The 24169-nt window shown below is 59.0% G+C and overlaps 1 protein-coding gene across 3 annotated transcripts in view; it reads left to right on the forward strand.

Moving 5' to 3' along the window:
• TSPAN11 (tetraspanin 11) overlaps nucleotides 1-22530 on the forward strand; it is a 66950-nt gene extending 44420 nt beyond the window's left edge. Inside the window, exons 5-10 of one of the 3 annotated variants that reach the window (XM_018048622.1) lie at nucleotides 10504-10578; nucleotides 11769-11873; nucleotides 13018-13176; nucleotides 13605-13691; nucleotides 13830-13934; nucleotides 19090-22530. In XM_018048622.1, coding sequence (XP_017904111.1) covers nucleotides 10504-10578; nucleotides 11769-11873; nucleotides 13018-13176; nucleotides 13605-13691; nucleotides 13830-13934; nucleotides 19090-19149 — 591 coding nt within the window. In that variant the 3' untranslated portion in view covers nucleotides 19150-22530. The remainder of the gene's footprint in view (nucleotides 1-10503; nucleotides 10579-11768; nucleotides 11874-13017; nucleotides 13177-13604; nucleotides 13692-13829; nucleotides 13935-19089) is intronic. The other 2 variants (XM_018048623.1, XM_018048624.1) reach the window with 2 other exon arrangements.

A 24169-nucleotide genomic window follows, 5' to 3' on the forward strand; every position in this document is an offset into this window, starting at 1 on the left:
CTTTACCATCTGAGCCACCAGGGCAGGGGAGGAGGGAAGCTGCAAAACATTCAGACATAGACAGGAAGGGTCAAGGCAGATCCAATCTGAGTCTCAGTGAGGAACCAGGTTGAGCTACAGGAATCAAGTGACGAGAAGAAGCCTTGAGGTCAGTGCCTAGCCTGCCCATCTTTACGTGCCCAGCAGCCTAGGACCTGCACATCCGACCAGGGAGGGGAAGCTCCATCCAGAGGGCCTGAGTCCCAGGCCTCTCTCACCAGCCACAACGCAGTTTCAGCTGTGGATGCAACAGTGTGCGTGTCCAGGCTCAGCGGGACGGCTCTCCCCTGCCTGGAAGAAGTTTTAGTTTTGCTCTGAGGATCGCCCAGAGCAAGGTACAGGCCGTGCAGATGTGGCTCCCGGGGAAGGAGGGGTGAAGCCCACAGGGACCAGCCTCCAGGGCTTGGCTTTGACCCGACCTGTCCTTCCAGCCATAGGGCAGGGGTGCCTTGAGCCAACCCATCCCCAACAATGTCCCCCACGCCGGAGTCCCAGCGAACCTGCTGATGCCCCTGATCAGATCACTGTTCGCTGGATAAGAGAGAACACAGGCCTGGCTGAGCGACACCAGGGATGCACTGTTCTGGGGGCAGGGAGGCCCAGCTGTGATGGGACAGAGGCTCACAGGGGCTGGAGCCGCTGGGCTCTTCCCCTTGGCGTCCTTGGGGACCAGAGGAGAGCCAAGGTGTCCATAACTGACCCGCCCAGCGCCGACCGCAGCCTCCCCTTCCTACACCATCCATCTGTGAGAGCTGTCCTGCCATCCAGCCTCCCCAATCACAGCCAGACTGTCATGTGGTCTGAGACCTGCCCTGGGGAGGTAGGTGGGGGGGGCAACCATGGAAGATGCGGAGACCCAGGAAGGCCAAAAGCTTCTGCCTGTGGCCCCAAAGTACACCTTTCACCCTTCTGAGCTTTGGAAGGTCAGCAAACAGACCTCTCATCTCCCTGGGCCTGGAGGCAGCACAGGGGACCACAGGGGCTGCTGGACAGGCTGGTATGAGATGCCTTCCTCCTTCTCAGCCCCACCTTGACCCCCCTGCCTGCGTTCACTTCCATCCATACAGAACCGATGGTCTCTTTGCCCCAGCATCACTAACCAGACACTTAAGAGAGGCGTCCACCTGAAAGTAAGGTCAGGAGAAAGTGCCCGTGCGCGCGCGCATACACACACACACGCACACCTATCTAGGAGTGTGGAGCCTGGGGCTTACAGACAGCAAACCTCAAAACCTGGTATTTTCTTCCTTTGCTTTTCTCTGCCCGACCCTTGAAAGAATCCAAGGCAGACCCAGTCTGGGGACTGAACACAGGTGAGGGAGCAGACCCTGAGTCATCCACCTGTTGGCCCACAGCCCCTGAATTACTGAGCATTGGAATGTTTTAACCAAGAAGACGGCTGTCAGACTTTTCTCTGGTTAACCCGAGTGGACATTTTAAAACCCAGGCTCCCATTTGGAGGCAAGTGGAGATGCTTAAGGCAGTTTAAAAGTGTTCTGTGGTTTCTGGAGTTTCCTTCCTGGTTTCATTTCTTTTCTCCCCCTCCATGTCTGACTTCCTTTTGAAACCCTGAGTCAGCTAAAAGGAGACGTGCAGTGAGTGGAACGCTATCTAAAGTGGTCCCTGAAGAGGAGAGGGAGAGATGAAAGACCAGGCATCCGAAGAATCTACGTCCAGCTTAGCTCAGGCCGAGGAAGGGGCCCGACATCAAAAGCTCCCCTCGAGCTGCCGGGAGAGGGCCAGCTGGCTCCCACAGGCACGGCATCAGGCACGGCATCTGTCCCGGCCCGAGCCCTTCCTCCAGCACATCTGCAGCCCCTCAGAGTCACTTTCCCCAGAAGGAAATGTTCATCAGGGACAGGAATAGCACGTCTTCGCTGGTGCCGAAATCATGATCAGCAAGAAGTCGGAAGTCTGCAAAAGGGGAAAGGGAACGGGATTTAAATTATTCACGCCAGCTCTTTTTTAGCGCAGGCTGCGTGAATAAGCCAGGTCATTCAGGCCAGCCCAGTCCAAGACGATGACCAAGACAGATGCTACCCTGATCGAAAGCAAGGGATGTTTTTAGAGTTTTGAATGCGGGCTCTGAACGCTCACATCTTCAGTCAGATGAAGATGAGAATGGGTGGTTCAGGCTCAGCTGGGTCTCCATCAGGGCTTCTTTTATATTTAGGGGAAGGAGTTGAAGAAGTTCTAGAACCGGTCTTGAAAATGAGGGGACCCCAAGTTGCAGCGCTTCCACTGGGCTTCATTAACCCGGGCAGTCAGGGCTGGAGTAGAAACTGTACCTGGTGCTGCGTGCTCGGGGACCCCTTGGAAGTCACCTGGCCCCTCCCGGCCACCTTGATGTCCCCATCCCCATACGGGGGGCTGGGGGGAAGCATGAAGAGAACAAGACAGTATTTTAGGTCTTAGGAAACGAGTCACCGCATTATATAAAGATCATCAAGTGTGGCTATAATTATCATTTGCATCACCAGCACCAGCTCCTTTGAGAAGGAGCCTAAATGAATGGAGTTATTCTTAGGGCCGTGACTCCCAGGTCCCCACATCTTGGCTGGGCCACTCTCTCTGTAAAAGCAGGGGACAGGGTGGCATAAAGGGTGCCTGGATCTCCATGCCCAGGGTTTTGACCATGTCCTCCCCAGGCTGGTTTCTTTCTCTTTTTTGGAGGAGTAGGGAGTCCACCCCATGTGGTATGTGGGATCTTAGTTCCCTGACTGGGGATCAAACCTGTGCCCCTCGCATTGGAAGCGCAGAGTCCTAACCACTGGGCTGCCAGGGAAGTCCCTCCCCAGGCTGGTTTCTCACCCACTCCTTACTCGGTCAGGGCCCCACCAGTCACCCAGCCAGGTGGTCACAGCCTCGTCCGTTGGTGGCACTCTGCTCTTGGTGTCACCGCCTGCATGTGTCAAAGGAATGGGTCCTGCAGCCGAGGCCTGGGGAACCCCGACTCTGCCCCGTCAGAGAGGGCCTCTGCTTATCTGCTTGATTTGGATCAGTGGAGGCAGGGAGTGGGCAAGAGGACCCTCGCCAGGCTCTTGGGGGATCAGGTACAAGTAGCCCCAGGAGCCGTCCAGAAGGTGCCCCACGAGAGCCCCCACAGTCGCCCGGGGCCCCAGTCTCCCAGCTGGGGCCTGGGCGGAACTCAGCTCTGCCCCCCACCAGGACAGCACACGGTAGGTCGCCTGCGAAACTCAGCCCCTTCCTCTCAGATCCTCCCATCAGCCTCCTCCTTGCTGGCCTTGCTTAGTTTAGGGGCTGCACAGGAAGGGGCTCCCTGGTGGCCAAGGGGCGAACCGCCCCACCCTCACCACAGCCCCAGAAAAACAGACTTGCCCGAGGCCACACAGCCGTCACCTGGCTTGGCCCAGGCCCTTCCCCTGTCCCTGCCACCTCCGCCCCTGCTTCCTGGAGCGCTCCCACACAGGGAGTGGGCACTCAGCTTGTTGTGACTCGGGGTCCATGGTTGACATTCTGGGTGCAAAGGGAAACACAGAGGTGAGGACTGGGGGCCGGTCACCTGGCTACCCGCCACCTGGCCCACCGGGAAGTAGGGGTCAGGCTGCAGAGCGCTGGGGTGCAGGGGTCAGCTGTGAGTGCACCAGAGAAGCGCTTCGGCTGAGTTGGAGATGAGCCTAACACAGCTGGGGCTTCCCAGGTGGTGCTAGAGGTAAAGAACCCACCTGCCAATGCAAGAGACGGGGGTTCAATCCCTGGGGAGCAGGTCATGGGGGCTCATGGCAACAGTTGCTATGGGCCTCTGTCAGTTCTGGAGATGACCTTGGTGTGGCACCTGCTACCCAGGGATTTGCACCCCCGTCTCTTGCATCTCCTGCATTGGTCTAGGGCTCCACACAAACCTTATTTCACAAGCAAGCGCCCAGCAAGGATGGCCCAGTGAGGGCTGGCCATGGAGCAGAGCTGATGTGGAGAGGAAAAACCCCCTCCCAGCCTGGCCCTCTCTGTGCTCCCAGCCTCTCAGGCCAGCTCGCGTATCAGCACCAGGCAGGAACCAGAGCACACCCCGGCGTCCTGCAGAGCAGCCCCCGGCCGGGTGGAGTCACTGTGGCTGGGCTGGGGCCAGAAGGGTAGAGGTCACCTTCATCCTTCCAACAGTGACATTTTGTTACTGGAATGGCTCCAGGCTCCAAAATCCACATCCTCACTTTTCTGCACGAGCAAGTAGGCAGCTGCGCCCCTGAGCCCTGACTGTCTCCAGCCGGCAGTTAATTGCCAACAAATAACGTGGCCTGAGGTCACTGCTGCTCAAACAGCTGGCTCTGTCTTTTCCAGTCCAGCCTCTTTGGCTGCTCCAAGCTCCCTGACCCTCCCACGGCCGTGATTGGATCACACTGCCAAGCTGGGGGCTGCAGGCCGCCACTTCTTCCCGAGACTTAAGCTCAGCTGCACCTAACTCTGCTCTCTCTCCACTGGAGAGAGTCAAGACTCTCTCTGAGTCAAACCGGCCAGTGTCTCTGCCTCACCCCCACCTGCCTGGACACCGAGCCAGCTGTGGCTTGGTTTCCATCCCTGACTGTGCTGATTGTGGAGGAGACAGAGGAGAAAACCTTTGTCCAAACCCCCTTCTTTGTGGCAGAAGCAGTCCCATGGAGAAATTCCCAAAGTCCAGTGGTATAAAGTTCTTAAAACTGACCTCAAGACAGCACCAGCTGGGCTAAGTTGCCCGATCTCGTGGGCACCAGTGAATCCACCCCAGAAACTATATCTGGGGCTCGGCTTGCCCCAGATACAGGCAGGGCAAGTCCATCTGAAGATCCACTTGCTAATTAATCACCTTAATGTCACAAGGAGGAATATTTTTGCGTGGTTCCTGTGGAATCTCTCATTAAAGAAGGTATCAGATTGGTTCAGAAAGGGTTGTGGTGTTTCAGCTTCATTTGGGATCCGTAGCTTTAGAAACTATCCACCTTTTCTTCCAGTGCAAACTACTCCATTAGAGAATTAAAGAAAATAAAAATGTTGGTAGATGGTACAGGGTGGAGGTCAATGTTTGGGTCCTGTTCTGTCTTAGCAGGCTGGTCCGTTCTGTGACTGGGCTCCAGTCTGGCGTGTTTGGAAGGGGCCTGTCCTGATGGAGGGCTCTGGGGTAGAGGTTCCAAGAGCTGTCCTTGGAAATATCATTACTGGTTTCTATCAGACCAAGATTTGGGGGGTCAGTTCTGGAAGGACGGGGGGCAGGGCTGAGTACAGGATTGGGAGGCGGTCACAAAACTCAGCAAAGGGCAGGGGTCTGGGAGGAGTGGCTGTGGGTGCGTCCCTTTCACCTCACGGAGGAGGGGGACAGGACGAGATGCGGATCAGAGCCAGAGGGCGAACATCCCCGGGGGGTCGGACAGGCCTGAGTCCCGGGAGTCAGACGGGGTCAGGAGGAAGGGTGTGGCCACAAGGTCAGGGTCGGGACCTTCTGGCTCGGGGAGGACTTTGCAGAGGCCTTGCCCGAGCCCAGACTAGACAGCGCTCAGCTGCACACAGAGTTGTGGTCAGGGCAGCAAACCCAGGCAGGACCAGCAGAGACCAAGGCATGCCCTGTGTGCGCTCGAGGGGTGTAGCTCAGCTGGGCAGTCGCTGGACTCGGAGGGTCAGGCTGGGCTGAGTAGAGTGAACGGGACGGATATAGGCATCAGAGCCGTGGCTGTGACTCCCGCGCAGGCGTGAAGGCTCAGGGCCCCTTAGGGAGGAGGTGGCCTGCCCAGGGGGTGCCGTGCCTGGCCTGCCGGGAGGGCACTGTAGGCTGGGGGCTGAGTGGTGGTTGGAGAGAGACCATCCTGTGCCCAGTTTCCCCTCTGCCTCTTGTCGCCACCCTCTCCTGATGACCGGTGTCCCCCTAACCCTGGCCCCCCACCATGAGCTCAGCCAGCCCATCCGCCCACTGCCCACCCCCATGCTGTTAGCCATCGAGGGGACACAGTGGGGTCAGCACCAAGCTCTGCAGCCGGGATCCCTGGGTTCAATTCCGGACTCATGCTAGCGGCGTGACCTCTGCCAAAATGTAGCCCCTCCGTGCCACAGAGCCGTGTGATACTGGGGCCACAGAGGCGTGTGACAAACCGGGTCACGCAGGGAGCACCTGCTGTGTGTGCTTGGGGAGCATCTGGGTGGGTCAGGCACTGATTCTGCCCAGGGAGGGCTAATTTGGGGTTGTTGGGGGGCGTTGTGGTATAGGGGATCCTGCCCACCACTCCCATATAGAAAACCTACCTTTCCCCTGCTCCTGAGAAGGCAGCACCCATGAAGTTATCACCCACTAAGCCGCGGGCCGGGAATTCTGGGGGCCCCTTGGGGATGGTGGGCTTGGGGTCCATTATGTCCTGACTCATGTTGAAATACGACTTCTGCAAATGACTCACAGGGGTTCTGAGAATTTTTTACTGCCTTTTGTTAATTCCAAAGTAACAGCAAACCAGATTTAAAGGGGACACACTGTAGCTTAAGAACCTTCTTCAGGCTTCCCAGAATCAAGTACTACAACAGACCTTCAGGGCCAGCCCTTTCCCAAGGACCCACCTGGGGACCCCAGAGTGTCCCCCAGACAGCAACATCTTCTCTGCACTCCAGGTCCCACGGTGCCCTCAGCTGAGTCCATGTAGACATCCCTCATCCTGCCTTGAATCGTGGTCCGAAACCTCCTGCTGTGAAGGTGCCCTCGCAGGCAGGTGCAGGGCAAAACCTCTCACCTGCTTCTGTCTGTGTTGCTTCAGGCTTCTCAGGGCCCAGACAACCTTCCTCGGGCTCGTTTTTGCCATGTCTCCCATAGTACTTAGAGGCACACGCGCAAATCAAGTCCCAGCATCAGCCTCAGAGCCTAAAGGTAAATGTGTGAGTCAGAGCTTCTCAGCAGCGTTGGCACCGGTGACATTTAGGCCAGATCATCTTTGCCATGGGACCTGCCCCATGACCGTGTCCCCGGGGCGTCTACCCACTCGAAGCCAACAGCGCTGCTTCCCGGAGTTGTGACAACAACAAAAAATGCCTCCAGACATCGCCGGTTGTCCCAGGGAGGGCAGAATCATGCCAGGTGGAGAAGCTTTGGCATAAATTAAACTAAAGCAACAATTTCACGCCATCCGCAGATCAGAAAAGGATTAAGCTGCTGCCCCCACGTGTGGGCTGCCTGCTGTGGCCAGTTCCCCATCTCACAGGCACGCTCAGTGAGAAGTGCGCTTGCAGTCTCCTTCTGGAGCTGTTTTCCGAGCATGGCGACCCAGCTCTGGACCAGGCCCTGAGGAAGAGCCAGAGGAGCCTAAGAGAGGGGCCCACTCCCCCAGGGGCTCACGGCCACCTGGGGAGAGTGCAGTCGTGCTGACGCAGCCTCCAGGTAGCGGTGGGTGAGGTCACGCCCCTCGCCCAGTAGAGGCCACTCGCTCACCTGGGGACTGCTGCGTGAGGACCGGGAGGTGGGCAGGGGAAGCCGCAGCGGAAGACCAGGGCCTGGTCAAGGGGAGAAGCAAAACAGGCACCATCAGGAGACGAGGCAGGTGAAATGCTGAGGCGCTGGGGCTGGGACCCAGGGGGGGTCTTGGGGGGCTGTGATGAGCTGCACAGGGAAGGCCAGGGAGGCCTGGGAACAGGGCAAAGAAAGGCTGGGAGGCTGGGCCTGGATTCAGGGACCGTCTACGCAGACTTCTATGCCGTGGGAGTGCTAAGATGATGTGGCTGGACCCGGGGAGTCAGGGCAGGCTTGGTGGAGTGTGAGGCAGGGTGCAAAGATGAGGACTCATGGCCCCTGATGGCAGAGCCCCTCCGCCCCAGCCTGGCCCCCCATGCCCAGGCCGCAGCCAGCCCCGCTCTAGAAGCTAGGCTGCCAGGATCCCTGTGTGGGAGGATCTCCGTGCAGGAGGGTCCCAGTGAGCATGACCCTTGCCCACCCCCAGCGACTGTCACCCTGATCTGTGACTCAGGGCCTCCCCCGCGCAGGTGAGTGACATGCCTGCAGCGGCACCCCGCCCCCTGATCACCCCTCCCCCTGATTACCCCGCCGCTGGCACCCGCTGTCCATCCCCCAGAGCCCCGGCCTGGCCCTCTCTCCCCTTGTGGAGGCATCCTCACATCCAGGGCACCGGGTGGAGGGAGCCTGGAAGCCTCTCGGGAACACTCCCCTCCCTCCTGACAGCTCTCGCAGGTCGCAGGTCGGGTAGCACAATTGACACCCGCTTGATGCCTCAGGGCGGTTTTGAGTGACTGGCAGGCACTCATTTAGCCTGCCATCGCGTCAGGATGTGGCTGGGTCCCCTCCCTTCCCATCAGCCCTCCACCCCAGCCTGGCTTCGGGAGCAACTGTGGCAGTGATGTCCCGGGGGCAGCACGGTCCACCCTCCCACGTGACCCGTGGCTGGAGGGGCGCTGGGCCTCCTGGTACCGAGGGCCCCAGTGTGCACTCAGGAAGCCTGGGAGAGGTCATTGTGAGTAGGGGCCAGGTGGCAGGAGGGTGGTGTCAGTGCCAGGCAGTCAGGGCAACAGGGGCTCTCACCTGCTAGAGGAGGGTGGAGCGGGTGGCAGGCTAGTGCCGTCATCCCAACCGCTGGTTCAGCCACACAGGCCTGGCTGCCTGGGTTTAGGGGGATGGGGAGGCTGGTTCCAGCCCCCTACTCACTGCACCACATTATCGCTTCACACAAGGCACCAGGGCCCCCCATGTGGAGCCAGGCGGTGGCTGGGCCTGGATATCAGCCAGTGTCCCATCACTGCTGCTTGGGTTTCCAGGCCCTGTATCCAGGCCCCGTATCCCAGAGGTTCCTCCAGCAGCAAGGGCGCATCCACAGACCTCTGAGCAGCCTCCAGCCTCGGCTTATCTGGACAGCGTTCCACTTATGGCGGGACCCCTTCATCCAGACTCCTCCCCGTGGCAGGAAAGGTCCACAGGACCCTTGTGGAACCTGCCGCTCCCATCCCCACCTCTCATCCGGGCATCCAGGAGCCTGGAGAGCCCCGTGCCTCCATCCAGAACCCGCACGGACGTGAAGGTCCTGTGGACCCGGCCTTGATTCACATCCTTGCCAAGGGATAACCGGGGCTCCTAGCCCTGCTGGGGGATGGACAGAGCTCGGACATGCAGGCTTTCCCAGAACAGTGCTGACCCTGGGTGTGGGTGCAGAAGGGGGACCAGGGACCCCCACTGTGCTCTTGCCTCGGGCCCCACCCCACCCATACTTGAGGCCCTGCTGGCAGCTCTGATGCTGGGAGGGCGGGACCCAGGAAGACAGCTGTGGGGAAGGGGGTGATTTACTCAGCCTGAAAGGAAGCCTGACTCTCAGTGCAAAGTTATTCCTCTGTGCCAGCTGCCCCAGGGGCTGGGAGGTGGTCGAGCTAGCCCTGCAGCCCCATGGACCAGCATCACCCCGGAACTGGCCCCACACGGGCCAGGCCCTGCGTGGTCTCCTTCCCACTTGTACCCCTTCCTGCCCTCCTCCCGTCCCCTGCCTGATGAACCCTGGTTCCCACGTTCACCCCCAGGCCAAGCCTTCCCTGGAGTCCAGTGACCTAGTGGCCGATGGGGGAGCGGTTCCCCCCAGAGAAGGAGGCAGCACTAGTTAGGGCTGGGGGAGGGGCCCCTTCCTCCCCCTCCTCCTCTCTCCCCCATCCCTGCTCCCATCCTCCCTCAGCCCCTCCCTGTCCCTCCCGGCCACGAGGGTTTGGCAGGCATTCCCGACCCCTTGGCTCCTTCAAGAACACCTCAGGAGAGGCAGTGACACCAGGCAGGGGTGGGAGAGGGGTGCAGACCCGTCCTCCCGCAGTCACCGCGAGTGCACAGCCTGGAACCCAGCCCGGCAGGGCCCTGCAGGGCTGGAAGAAGACAGGGCAGTGCCTTTCCCAGGATCTCCACTTTGCTGTTTCCCAGCCTCAGCTGTTGCTGCCCAGCCGGCCTCTATATACTCAGTCTCCTCTCTCTCCACTCCCTGAACTCCAGCCCCACCTCCCCCGAGCGCTGTACACCCTCCAAGCTTCCCCAGGTTCTCCCCTCCACCTAGAACGTGCATCCCTTCTCCTTCACCTGGCATCTCATTCTCAGAGATACTGCTCAGGTGTCACCTCCTCCAGGAAGCCCACTCTGACTATTCCCCCCAACCTGGGGCCTTCCATAGTTTCTAGAGCTTGCCCCATAGTAGCGTTTATAACACAACGTCGTGATCACATACTTATCTCTCCCCTCCACCAATAATTGAGGGCAATAATTGCCTTACTCTACCATACCTGGCACATGGGAGGTATTTAACAAACACTGGCTGTGTGGATGGATTAACGAACTGATAGCAGATCAGTGCGTGAAGGGTTGAGAGGGGAACTCCAGGCTGGCAGCCAGGAGAGGTGGGTGTGTCCAGAAGATGCTGTGAGGGATGGGGGTCCCCATTGTCCTGGGGAAGTGTTTGCCAGGGGCCCTGAGGGGCCAGCTGGCCGCCCAGGCCTGACCCTCCCCCTGTGACTGCCTTCTCTCCTTGCTTCTAGTATTTCTGCCTGTTGCTGGCGATCTTCCTCGTTGAGCTGGTGGCGGGGGTCCTGGCCCATGTGTACTACCAGAGGGTGAGTGGAACGCCCTCCTTGTCTTTACTTTACCCATCAGCACCCCCAGGAGGGACCACAGTGGGAGGGGCTCACAGAGGCAGGGAGGCAGCGACACACGGTGGTCCCAGGCCTCCCCTGCCTGCTCTGGACAAGGAAGAGGTGGTCAGAGCCCTCCCACTGGGTGCTCTGTGACTCAGGGGTGATACTCAGCTCATACAGACAGATGACCACATTGTCCCTTCACACCAGCGCCCATGTCACTGACAGATATCCTCAGATAACTATGTAAATATTTTGAACCCACACGTGCGTGCTCAGTCGTGTCTGACTCTTTGCAACCCCATGGACTGTAGCCTGCCAGGCTCCTTTGTCCATGAAATCTTTCAGGCAAGAATACTGGAATGGGTTGCCATTCTCCAGGGAATCTTCCCAACCTGGGGATTGAGCCTGAGTCTCTTGCATTGCAGGCAGATTCTTTGCCACTGAGCCACCAAGAAAGCCCTGTTTTGAATATTACCTTGTAATCAAAATGAAAATCAACACATACAGACAGTCCTCCATATTCACAGGCTCGATTCACAGACTGAACCAAGCTTGGATCAAAACTATTCAGAAAAGAATTCCAGAAAACTCCCTAAAGCAGAACTTGACTTTGCCATGTGCAAGTGTTTATGTAGCATTTACATTGAATTTACAGCTGTTTCTACAGTGTTTACATGGCATCAGGTATTATCAGTAATCTAGAGATGACTCAAGTGTACAGGAGGGCGCACATAAGTGATGTGCAAACACTGCACCATCTTATATAAGGGACTTGAGCATCCACGGAAGACCCATGCTGGCCCCGGAACCAGTCCCTGGGTACCAAAGGATTATCTAAAGTCACCTAGTGCCCGGCCTCCCCTCTGCCATCCCACCAGCCTGGAACTGTGGTCCTCCACCTGTCTCCCATTCCCATCCATCACACTCCGTCCTGACACGGGGTAATAGCCTTTGCAACACCATCTTCACAGATCCTGCCTTCTGTGCAGCCTCCTTCCCATGGTCCCCTGGTCCTGGGCAGTCAGAGAGGGCTTCCTGGAGGAGGTGACACCTGAGTGGCATCTCTAAGGATGAGATGCCAGATGAAGGAGGCATGGCCTTAGAGGGGCCTGGGGACAGTCTGTGGGTGTTTCTGCTGATGCACCTTCTCCCTCCATGCTCCTCAGCTGAGCGACGAGCTGAAACAGCACTTGACCCGCACCCTGGCCGAGAACTACATGCAGCCCGGTGCCACGGAAATCACAGCATCTGTGGACCGTCTACAGCAGGATGTAAGCATTGTGCTGGGGCCTGAAGGCCACACAGACACGGTTCCCAACCGTCTCTGTTCCTGCCCATCTGTGTGACCCTGGGCAAGTTACTTGCCTTCTCTGAGCCTAACTTGCCACGTCTCTGAGATGAAGCCTCACAAGGTATGGGAGTGTTAACCACAGTCCCCTAGGTAGAAGGCCCTCCCGCATGACAGTGCTTCCTGGATCCTGGTTCATTCATTCCTCCCTTTCCTCTGCATTCCCCTCTGGGTACCTGGTGGGCAGCAAGCTGGCCATGCCAGGATCCAGGCTCTTCCCGTCAGCGGGCCTCCTGCTTCCTCCCTGGGGAACTGATGGCCGCGGCTCTGGGAGAGTGAACTGGAATGGGCAGAGTGTTTCAGAAAAGCAGCTGTAAGAATTTCCCAGTTATCATCAGGCAGAACTCAGGGGATGGAGGGTCTCTCCTTGCCAAGCAGGGACTCGCAATTGCCCAGCGAGGCCTGCAGTCCTGCAGAGGCAGGGAGGGGCATGTGGACCTCAGTCCAACACGGTTGCCACTGGCCACACATGGCTCTTTGCATCCAAATGTAAGACCTCGGCCTTATGCAGCACACACACCAGCCCTTCTGGTCAGCACTGACCTGCCCATCCAGCGGCCTCTGGGACACCTCTGTGTCCTGCAGGCCTGGAGGCGCTGAAGCTTCGAGGTCTGAATGGGGGACACCTGAGCCTCTGGCAAGGCTTGGGTCCCTATCCTGGGGGTCCTGTCTCCCTGGATGACCAGGAACCCATGCCCTGGTGGTTTGGTGCTGCCCTGGGCCTGCCACACAGGGAGACACAGCCCTCCTCCCTCGAGGACCTGCCAGCACCCACCCCCCACCCATCTTCTCTCAGATCCTCCCTGCTCCCAGGACACCCAGGACAATCTCCTTAAAGGACATGGGTGCCCCAAAGAGGTGGCCATCAGGTTCCTGCAGCCAGCTCCCCACTTGCCTGGAGAGAAGGCCCCCCCAGAGCCAGCTCCCTGCTCAAAACAGGGCAAGCGAAAAGTCTCCAGCAAATATGGATGAGATTAGGGTCTGAACACTGTCCTGTGGGCCTGTAACTGAGGGGTTGGAGAGGCCAGGCTCCCTCCTCACCTCCAGCCTCTGCCTCTGCCCCCCAGTTCAAATGCTGCGGGAGCAACAGCTCAGCCGACTGGCTGCAGAGCAGCTACATCCTGTCTCCAGAGGCCGAGGGCCGCCGGGTGCCGGACAGCTGCTGCAAGACAGTGGTGGCACGCTGCGGCCAACGGGCACACCCCTCCAACATCTACAAGGTGGAGGTGAGTGCCCTGTCCCGCGGGGCCCAGAAAGGCCGGGCAGGTGGGCGGGGTGGTGGAGATCACACTTACTCTCTGACCACAAGACGGCCGTGGGCCTTCAAAGGTCCTCACAAAGTCTGGGGGCTGCAGCTGCTCCAGGGAAATCTGGGGACATCATAGTGTGCCCCTGGGTCATCTGAGAAGCCCATGGGCACTTGAGAGGCTAGACCTGGCCCTTTAAGTGTCTGGCCTCCCTCAGCGGGGAGCAGCTCCCACCAGCCTTTCCTCCCCATCCTCACCTACTTCCGGGCCAACGTGTGTGTGTGTGTGTGTGTGTGTGTGTGTGTGTGTGTGTGTGTGTGTGTGTGTGTGTGTGTGTGTGTGTGTGTGTGTGTGTGTGTGTGTGTGTGTGTGTGTGTGTGTGTGTGACCTGCCTACCTGCCTTCCAGGGAGGCTGCATCAGCAAGCTGGAGCAGTTCCTGGCTGACCACCTGCTGCTCATGGGGGCCGTGGGCATCGGGGTGGCCTGCCTGCAGGTGAGTTGGAGTGAGGATTCTAGGGGGGCGGTGTCTGGAGCCCCGAACCCATCTCTCGCTGGCTGAGATCTCAGCTCCTGGCCCTCTGCCCACCCCTGCCTAGCCTGCCCTCTCCACTCCCATCTCTCCCCTCTGCAGCCAAGGTCACGCTCTTCCCCCAGAAAACATGAAGGAAAAGGCCCTGGGGGCCACCTTGAACTTGTCAGGAACAAAGACCTGGGAGGAGTGGGAGCGTGGGTGCAGGTATGTGCAGGCACGCTGTGTGTGCACGCCAGCCTGCTGTGGTGTGCGTGGGGTCCGTGGGCGTGTCTGCATGTACCCAGGAGTACGTGGTCGGGGCTGGATGCATGTATGTGTTTAGGCGTGCTGTGCATGTGTGTATATGTTCGTGCATGGACAGGCACTCGTTCCTCTGTGTGTGTGATGTGTGTGTGTGTACCCCTGGGGGGGTGTGCACCCCTGTGTACACCCGGCTCTGTGCTCCAAGGATGAGTGATGCTTTTGCCCCGTTTCATCACTCACACCCCTCTCCCAGCCACCACCCAGGGTCCTGTCGAAGGTGGAGGGAGTGGACTCAGGAGAGGCAGATGCAGTGAGTAAGGGTTCTGCAGGCCCACCTCGCCCAGCAGAGCTAGAGTAGCTGATTCACCACAAAGTGTCACCCCCGAATCCCCATCCCGGGAGGTCAGAGCAGAGGCCGGCATCACAGGACCCGTCCCATCCAGCCCCTGCTCCTGTGCGACGTGAGAGGTCACTTCCCCGCCCCTCAGGGCCTTTGCAGCGAGCAGCTCATTCCCAGCTGCGAGAGGTGTCAGTGGGAAAGGGGGTACCTGGCTCACGGAAGGCCTCCCTGAGTGCTCTCCTCCAACCCTGCCACGGCCAGAACCTATCCAGGCCAGCAGATCAGAGGGCTGATGGCCCAAGGGTCTCACTCCCTGAGCTGACACCAGGCCCCTGGCTCCTGATCCTTTGTTTTCCCAGGCTCTGTTCCTGATGCAGGGTCCGTAGAAAGAGTTGGGGTGGTGGCGGTCTTTAGGTTGAGAGCCTCCTCGGGTAGGGTTCCTTCTGATCACCATCTCCGTCTGTGCACCCAGGGGACCTGGCTGTAGCCCAGGGTGCGTGGGAGACGGCCTGCCCTCTGGTGGGGACCAGCCCACCTAGGGCTGGCTGTTCCGTCTCGGAGCCTCAGTTCCTCATTTGTAAACTGGGCTGGTCACACCAGATCAGCGACCAGTGTGCACATCGATCACTCGGCTCATCGCAGACGGACAGCAGCTGCTCACGAAATGGTACCCACCACGTTATCATTTCCACGTGTGCACGGCATCTCTCCAGAGAACCTGTGGTTTCCTGGCCAGACCAGCCCATCCCCTTCATCCCCACTCAAGTGCAGGCGCAGCGGGTCTCGGGGGCACTCACACGGCCCCTTCGTACCTACCCAGGCAGGCCTCCTGCCCAATGCACTGACCTCTGGGAGCTGCCAGCCTGACTGGGGAGGGGGTGCCCCGCTGCTGTGCCTCCCTCACCCCAGCTTTCCAGACACCTCCTGCCTACTTCAGGTGTTGGGGGCCCGCTCTGCAGACACTGACCGGATCTGGGCTTCACTCTCCATCCATTTCCTCCTGACCTCTGCCCTCAAAAGCCTGAAGCTGAAGACAAGGGCAGTGAGGCCAAGGGCATGGAATGAGATGACAAGCCTGAGGTCAGGCAAGTCCAGCCATAGGAGTAATTCCAAGGAGGTTGGGCCACCAGGCAGTGCCCACAGCTCCACACTGACTCCATCATGGGCAGCTCACCCTTCACAGTGCCCTGCAGAAATGTGCTCCTGTCCCCGAGAGAGTGTCATTGGGCCACCACCAGGGACCCATCCCTGGCCCATTTTCTCTGTCCATTCCATCCATGCTGCTGCAGCGACCAAGCCTCGGGCTCCATCGCCCCCTGCCGTCCAGTGCTGGAACTACCAGCCGGGCCCCCAGGCTGTCATTCTCCACCCGGCACCCAGAAACCTTCCCCGCTCCCACTGACCCGGCACTTTGGAGATCCCCAGGCCCAGGAGATACAGGCCAAGATGTCCTGTCCCCCTGCCTCCAGGAACAGGGTGGGAGGGTGATGCCTGAGAGTCGGAGGCCCCCGTTGTAGACAAAGGTTCCTCTTCGATGTGATCTGGGGGGCCACCCTCCCTCCAGAGCCTCAGTTCCCTCACTTGCAGCGTGGAGGAGTGGGACGTCTGCAAGCCTTTCTGAGCGGCAGTGTTCTCTCATCGTGGCTTCCCCAGTGGCACCTAGTGGTAAAGAACCTGCCTACCAGTGCAGGAGACGTGAGAGAGGGGGGTTCAGTCCCTGGGTTGGGGAGATCCCCCGGAGGGGGAAACGACCATCCACTCCAGTACTAGTGCCAGACTTTATGTTTTTGGGCTCCAAAATCACAGCAGATGGTGACTGCAGCCATGAAATTAAAAGACGCTTGCTCCTCGGAAGAAAAGTTATGACCAACCTAGACAGCATATTCAAAAGCAGAGACATTACTTGGCCGACTAAGGTCCGTCTAGTCAAGGCTATGGTTTTTCCAGTGCTCATGTATGGATGTGAGAGTTGGACTGTGAAGAAGGCTGAGTGCCGAAGAATTGATGCGTTTGAACTGTGGTGTTGGAGAAGACTCTTGAGAGTCCCTTGGACTGTGAGGAGATCCAACCAGTCCATTCTGAAGGAGGTCAGCCCTGGGATTTCTTTGGAAGGAATGATGCTAAAGCTGAAACTCCAGTACTTTGGCCACCTCATGCGAAGAGCTGACTCATTGGAAAAGACTCTGATGCTGGGAGGGACTGGGGGCAGGAGGAGAAGGGGACGACCGAGGACGAGATGGCTGGATGGCCTCACTGACTCAATGGACGCGAGTCTGAGTGAACTCCGGGAGATGGCAATGGACAGGGAGGCCTGGCGTGCTGCGATTCATGGGGTCATGAAGAGTCGGACACAACTGAGCGACTGAACTGAACTGAAGTGATCCTCATCTGGAGAATCCCCGTGGACAGAGGAGCCTGGCGAGCTACCGTGCATAGGGTTGCAAGGGCACGACTGAAGCGACTTAGCACGCAGCACGCACGTTCTCTCATCGGTGGGAATCTCACCCAGAAGCCCAGTTTATTCAACGTGAGGCCAGAGCTGACCTGGCGGAAGGAGGCAGGAGTCAGGAGACTGCGGTGACAGCTGTCCAGAACAACCTCCCATGGTTTTCCAGGAAGGAGCGCGCCTCGGTGCGTTGGAGGCGCTGCAGCTCCTGGATGTCTCATGAATTCTGTGAAGACCAAGCAGGAAACGACGATGACAGAGCAAACCTGCTTTCAGCCTCCCAGACTCGCGGACCAGGCACTGGTCTGCCTGCAGAGATGCTGGCAGGCTAGATGGCCAGGATGCACGAAGGGACAGGCCTCTGGGAGCCTCCAGGCTGTGATCCTCAGCCAGGGCTGCACGTTGGGGTCACCTGGTGAGCTTTGAAAGGTCCAAGGCCAGGCTGCACCCCAGCACAATGAGAACACCATCTGCAGCCGGCACCCTGGCCACAGTGCCAGGGTCAAGCGCCTGGGCCTCACAAAGGCTGGGCCCAGCAGCCTGTCCTGCCCCGCCCTTGCCTCCTCCTCTCCTGCAGCGCCCTGTCCTACGTGTTCTCCACTCACAGCTGTTGGTACAGATCCCTCTGTGTCCTCTGTCAGGAAGTGGGCGCTGGGGCTCTTTCAGAGACAGGTAGTTAGCACCCATGCCTTGTCTGCATGTACCGGGGTGGTATGTATATGTGTGTGCGTGCACGCTTGTGTGTGTGTGTGTGTACACTCATTGATGTCCATCTCACTGTGCCTTCCCCGGGGCACCCTGGGGCCACACTTTGTGTACAGAGCGCTAGCTAGGCGCTCCATCCTCCGAGTCCTCCCCAGCGTGAGGCGTGCGCCTTGGAAGATGCAGCCAGGAGTCTGTGCTGGGCTGGCTGCTCCCATCTGGCCTTCCCTTCAACAAGGGTCAGAAAGGTCCAGATGACCCTGAAGGACGAGTCATCGAGCCCTGATGGGGGGATAGGGCAGAGAGTGTGCCTGACACCTGGGTGGCATGGCTGGGACCGCCACCCGCTTAGAGTGAAAGATGAGATGAGCTCTGAGCCACCTTTCAGCCCAAGACTGAGTCCCCAGGTGGATTAGCACTGCTCTTAGCACCAAGTCTGACAGCTGAAAGCTGTGTTCCCAGGGGGTGAACCTCCCGCGTGGGGACAGAGTTGGGAGGGGGAAGGGGACGCCGAAGGGCTCAGCCCCTGTGCCCTCCTTGAGCCTCTCAGAGAGACAGTAGTGTCTGCCAGTCCTGGGGCATCCTTGTCAGCCTGCCATCAGGTGTGTCCAGAGGTATCTCAGCAAGATCAGGTCAGCTGGAGGGTCTGGGTAAGACGGGGCTCTGCTTCCCGTCTTTGGGAACCCCTCTGGACCCCTGTCCATGGCACAGTCATGGGCTGCCCCCCCTCCACCGCCCCCTCCTGTGGGCGGGGAGCCAGGAGCCAGCGGCGTCATCTCTATCCGGGTCACCGTCACAGCCCTGGGCCTCCTTGGCCTTCACAGCCTGCCCTCCTCGTCCTCAGTGCATCCTTGGGCGGGAGGGAGGGCGGAGGAGGAAACGAAAAGCGACGCGGGGGACAGCAATCGTCTTCCTCCGCGTTCAGAGGTCGGCAAGCGAGACGTGGAAGGTGGCCGCCCAGTACTGCCCAGCCTCGGCCAGCTAGTTGGTAGGACAGAGCGGCCAGCGGGCAGGGCAGGCTCCCGGGGCCCAGGGTTCGTCCTGAGCCGGCTTACAGGATGAGCTGCTGACTGTCCTGGGCCCTCCACTCGGATCCTTGGTTTCCTTTCCTGCACATCAGCTAGAGAATTAACTCTACACCCTGGTCTTTGCTCCAGAATCTGAGAGCAGCAAGACGTAGACAGACCTTCCTGGAGAAAGGCTGCTTCGGCAGCGATGAAGGGTGACGATGTCACTACCCGGGGTCTAATTGAATCAGGCCGTCTCTGGAGAAGAACTGGGACCACAGAGCTGCAATGTGGATGGGAGGCTTGTTCAGAGGTGCAGGCCCTCACCCAGGCCGCAGGACTGGAATCCACAGCATCCCCGGGCAACCCGTGCACATTCAAGTGGGAGAAATACTGCTCTTGGCTAGTGGTTCTCAAAGTAGTCCCCGCCTCCAGCCCCTGCCCACATCACCTGGGAGCTTATTGGAAATGCAGGCTCGCAGACCTGCACCCAAGGCCCCCTGGGTCTGAATCTGCCTTTGATTGAGTCCACAGGGGGCTCCTGGGGGTGGGAAGTCTGGCTCTGGCTGGCAGGCTAGCAGACTCCTGACTCGTGTGTGTCCCTGCACTCTCTCCCCACAGATTTGCGGCATGATACTCACCTGCGGCTTGCACCGGAGGCTCCAACTGCATTTTTACTAACAGCCAACCGCATCCTGCTCCGACTGCCCCTCACAATTTCAGGGGCCCAAGGCCCACAGGCCAGGCCTGCGGGGTCAGCACCAGCTGGCCTGGAAGCTCCCAGCAACTCCCCCTCCTCTGTGCCCAGCCCCTCCGGACCCACCCAGTAACTGCAACCACGGCCTCTGCAGCCCCCACCTGGCCGGGGACCCTCAGCCCCCGCCCTCCACTTCTGTGTGCTCACCACCGGAATCCTGGGGCAAGACGGCACAGCCCGAGCCTCACCAGGCCTAGGCTCCCATGGACCCTGGGGGGCTGTGATGAAATCTGCTTTCCTCCCCGCTCCTGAACCCTGAACGGGGGCTGGCCACTTTGCCCCCACTGGGATGCCCGCATACGAGCCTGTGATCCCCCCTATGGGCGCTGAGCACCCCTCTCCCACCCCTGCTGGATGTGCTCTCTGAGAAATGCATCGAATAGGCAGTTAGAGTTGGCTCTGCCCCCGGAAGACCGCGGCCTTTGCCCTGCCCCCTTCCCCTCCCCTCCCACCCGCACCATCTCACCTGGAGAGAAGTGTCCCATGGCCTGATTCCTTCCTGCAGGGCAGGGTTGGGTAGTGGCAGGGTGGAGGGCAGGGGGTGAAGCCACCAGGGTGGGGAGCAGGTGCCTGCCCCAGGCCCTCCCCAGGAGGGTCCCCTGGGAGCCCATGACCCCAAGCCCCAGTCTCCAGCCATGTGCCCCTCGGGGGTCTCCTTTCTGGACTGACGCTCAAAGAAAGCCAGGTTTTTTAAACTATCGTCTGCCCTTCATGTTGGTGGGAGTAAAATCCTTCCTGATTAAACCAAACCCCAGACCCTGCAAAGCTGGAGCCACCGAGAAGGTGCAGCTCTTGAGCTGAAGGGTGCTCTGCCTCGAACCTCCTTTTCCTGAGCTGGTGCTCCTGGACCACCCAGCCCCCAGCGCTTGGCCTGCAGAGACCCCGCTCTGCTTCCCAGAGTGGACATGGTCCCTTCATTAGGTTTTCTCTTGCATCTCTTGGAGCACGGAATTTTCAGAAAGGACTTTCCAAAATGTGGACAGAGTACAGAAAGGAAATTCTAGGAAACACTGAGCACAGATGCTGGCAGTTTTCCAGAGAACATGAATCAGCTCATAAGATCCCCCAGAGGGTCCCACGTGGGCAGAGACCCCCATGCTTGTCCCCGGGTCCCAGGTCCTGGATCCTGCACTTCCTACTTCCCACCCTCAGGATGCCGAGGTCAAGTCCAGAAAGGGCACACCTGGCCTCCGCTCTCTCTTGCTGACCTGGGCCCATCCCAGGTGAAGGTGTTTTCTTTCCCATTCATGGATCAGTGCTGTCCCCGTCACAGCCTCCACTGTACTAAAACCGCACACCCCTGGAGAGAGGCGACCCATGCACACAGAGGGCAGACCAGCCTCCTGCAACAGGTTGCCTCCTGCCCTGGGATTCTCTGGGGCTGTCAGGAAGAGCTGTGGGGTCACTGATGCCAGTTCACTCTAAGGGAGACCAGCTTTCCAGCAACCCTAGAGTCCCAAGGCCCCCCAGAAGTTGGTGCTGTGATTGTCTTTGCTGCCTCCAACTTCCTGGATTCGTGCAGATAACCAAAAATGACCGTAAGTCCCAAGTTCTCTGCAGGGCTAGTTGTTAGCTGACGTCTTACAAAGTGAAGGCTGAGGGGCCCGAGGGAGGTGGCAGTGGGCCGGGCAGTGCTGGCTGGCTGCACATGTGCCCCTGCTGGGGTCCCTGCTTACTTTATCAAGGTCAGAGGGGGCTCACGGAGGGATAATGGGTAGGTGTCACCTGCACAGCCTTGTCCTGGTGGAGGCCCAGGAGAGCCGGACTTGTCTGCTCCCACCGCCCCCATGGGTAGAGGCCATCCTGGCTAGGGTAGGAGAACTCTGGTTCTGCCCTGGGAATGGTCCCACCCAGAGGGTGGAGGTCCACACTGCAGAGAGGGAGAGAACAGCCCTGTGCTTTCTGAAACTGGGACCTCCCTGTTGGTGCCAGCAGCTCGGGAGATGAGACAATGTGAGAGGAAACAGTAGTTTCTCATGGAGCGCACAAAGGGTTAGGATGGAGGCTGGCCCATCCTGCCTGCAAGGATGCAGCTCTGTGCCCAGGACAGCCCCTCCCAGGTCCCTGCTGGGAGGTGTCCCAATCCCGAGCTCCTTGGAAAGGAGGACACAATGCTTAAAGGTCATCCATCGGTCCCCCAACACCAGGGACTGGCCAGAAAGCCGGGGCTGTGCAGAGGTCTGGACATGGCAGGCATGGGAGTCCACGCGGCCCTGGTCCTCCCCCTGGACCAGGCTGCCCCACCTCCTTGGGCTCCCAGCGCAGCACCCAGGAGGGGCGGAGTGCTACACCCCGGGGACTCTCATCCCCACAGCCAGTTTCTGGCCTGGACTCTGCCACCTGGTTCATCTTGGGAGGCTGAGGTAGAGGAAGTGAATTGAAACCATTACTGCCATCGCTGCCCATCCCCCTGTCAGCCTTGTAAAGGTTCTCTGCCTGGTTTGCCACTTGAAGCCTGGACAAAAGGGGACGGGGGTTTCCACGGGCTAAGGAAGACACCTGTCTTTGTATCGCCACTGGGTGGTGCCCACACCCCCGGGGGACGCTGGTGATGGAGTTGTCTAAGCTGGGTTCTCAGCATTGGTCAGGATCAGCCTGAGAGCTTCTGAACCATTGCTGGGCCACCCTGGGCTTCTTATCAGTAGCAGGGGCCACAAGCCTGCGTCCTGCCAAGTTCCCAGGTGACACTGATGCTACTGGCCTCGGGGCCACACCTTGACAGCACCTGCCCTAGAAAACGCCACAAAGCAGGCCTCTGCCACCTCCCGTGTGTGTCACACCCCCCAGGGTTCAGAAGCACCCCCCCCCCCCAGGTGTCAGGCCAAATCCCACTGGACTCACCGGAGCATGGGATAAAGCGCCCGACCCGCTGTGTACCTGCCGGTCCGTGACCTTGGCAGGGACACCGGGGACCTGGGTCCTCTCCCTGGAAGGGACAGTGATGCCCCAGCCCTGTTTTCCCACCACCTCTGTGTGCCTTGGGAGGGCCCACTCCATCCTCACGCCCCGTCTTCTGTTTCCACACAACGCTCAGCCTTGTGCTCTGTTCACAGTTCCATGTGGGCCCCCTCTCTGCCCTGCTTCCACACCAGACTCACCCCTGCAGGTGCCACCAAGAGTCCCAGGCAGCCCAGTGTCAGGAAGACTCCTGGATCCAGTTGCCCATTGGCTAGGGGTCATCACAACGTTCTGGAAACGGAAAAGTCGCCTTTTTGCACAGAGAGGAATTGCCCCAGCGTAAACACGCCCCTCCTTAGCCTCCACCTCCATCCTGGGGGCACGACAATAAAGGAATGGTATCCAGGGCTATAGTGTTCACTGTCCCTTCTTGGCCATTGGTTTGTCAGAAGCCCCGCTGTGCCCTGAAGTGATGGGGGCAGGGGCCCCAATAGGAAACCCACCCACCACACTGGTCAGGGCCCTGCTCACCCCTGCCCGCCCGCCAGTGTCCTTAGCTCCGGCCTCAGGTGGCAGCCGGTGGGCTGCCTTGGGCTGGACCCTGTTCCCTCCCTGCCCTGGCTTGAGGATGAGCAGGCTGTGGGTGGTGGTACAGGAAGCCCCGCTTCCCCTTTCCTCCTGCATCCAGCAATGACTGAGCAGAAAGGTGAGGCTGCAGTGAGGGGGGTGGGGGTGGGGTCAGGGTTTCAGAGGATGGGCAGTAAAGCATGAGCCTGGCCCTGTCCATCTGCAAGGTCCACACCGTCCACGTCTCTGCCCTTTGTCATCAGCCAGGCCAGCCAGAGCCAAGAGGGCTCCTGTTCCCACTGGCTGGGGACTGCTTCTAGAGAAGGGGACAGTTTCCAGCAGACTTTGTAAATGTTGCAGTAACTATCTCCAAACCCCTAATTGGGGGTTAGGGATTACAGGTCGGGGATCAGGTCTAATTTCACATGCTGCTCCTGAATTGCCAACCAGTAAGCAAGAAGGCTGAATCTTCTGAGAATCTAGGGTCTCTGACAGAGAGTGGGCATCTACTGAGACGACGCTAAAGCTGCAGGAATCCAGTGGAAGGGAGTGGGGTGGGGGGAGGGAGGCACAAGGCAAGGAGCTTCTTGACGTCGCTGACCAATGAGATGGCTCTGCCTTTCCAAGTGTCGGATCAGCCCTGCTCTGGACACTGGCCAAGGCTAGACCCTGCACTCACCAGCCACTGGAAGAAACCTCTCTGGCAGCAGAAGGCTCTACCAGCAGACCGGCAGAGCGTGGTGTGGCTTGGCCACACTGCTCCCCATCTGCTAGGCATCTGGGGCGCCCCCCTGGTGGCTCAGACGGTAAAGAACCTGCCTGCGATGCAGGAGACACAGGTTTGATCCCTGGGTTGGGAAGATCCCCTGGAGAAGGAAATGGCAACCCACTCCAGTATTCTTGCCTGGAGGCAGCCAGACCGCCTGACCCAGGCACACCCCGGGACTTATTCTTTTTGTTAGTTTGAGGAGATGCGCTAGTCCACCACGGCTGTCATTACATCAGCAGAAACAAGATGGCTAAATCAATAGCCTCCTAGTCTTCGCCGGACACTGTAAGACAGAACACTTGCAAAGCTGATATTCTGTGTCCAAAATGACATCCCCTTAATCTGACTTCCATGGATTATTGAGTGCCGCTATTGGGCTAGCGGAGCAGAGCAGGCTCACGGAGGGGGAGGAAACACTCATGTCCATGTCCACAGATCTCCTCCTGAGCTCTCTCCCCCGTCCATACCCCAGCTCCCCCTCTAGATCACGCTCTTGCATCCCCAGTTTTCAGCCAGGGGATGCTCTTCCTTGGGGTTCCACCTCTTGTCTGAGGACTCCTGAGGGCCCAGACTTGGCCAGTTTCTTGCCCAAGTGCCTACTCTGGTCCGGGAGCAAGCTAGATGTCTTTACATGCACACTTTTATTTAATCCTCATGAATTATATCCTGAAGATTTAATTCTGCAAAATAATATTATCTTCATTTTGCAG

The sequence above is a fragment of the Capra hircus genome, chromosome 5 (genome assembly GCF_001704415.2).
Source record: "Capra hircus breed San Clemente chromosome 5, ASM170441v1, whole genome shotgun sequence".
Taxonomy (NCBI): Eukaryota; Metazoa; Chordata; class Mammalia; order Artiodactyla; family Bovidae; genus Capra; species Capra hircus.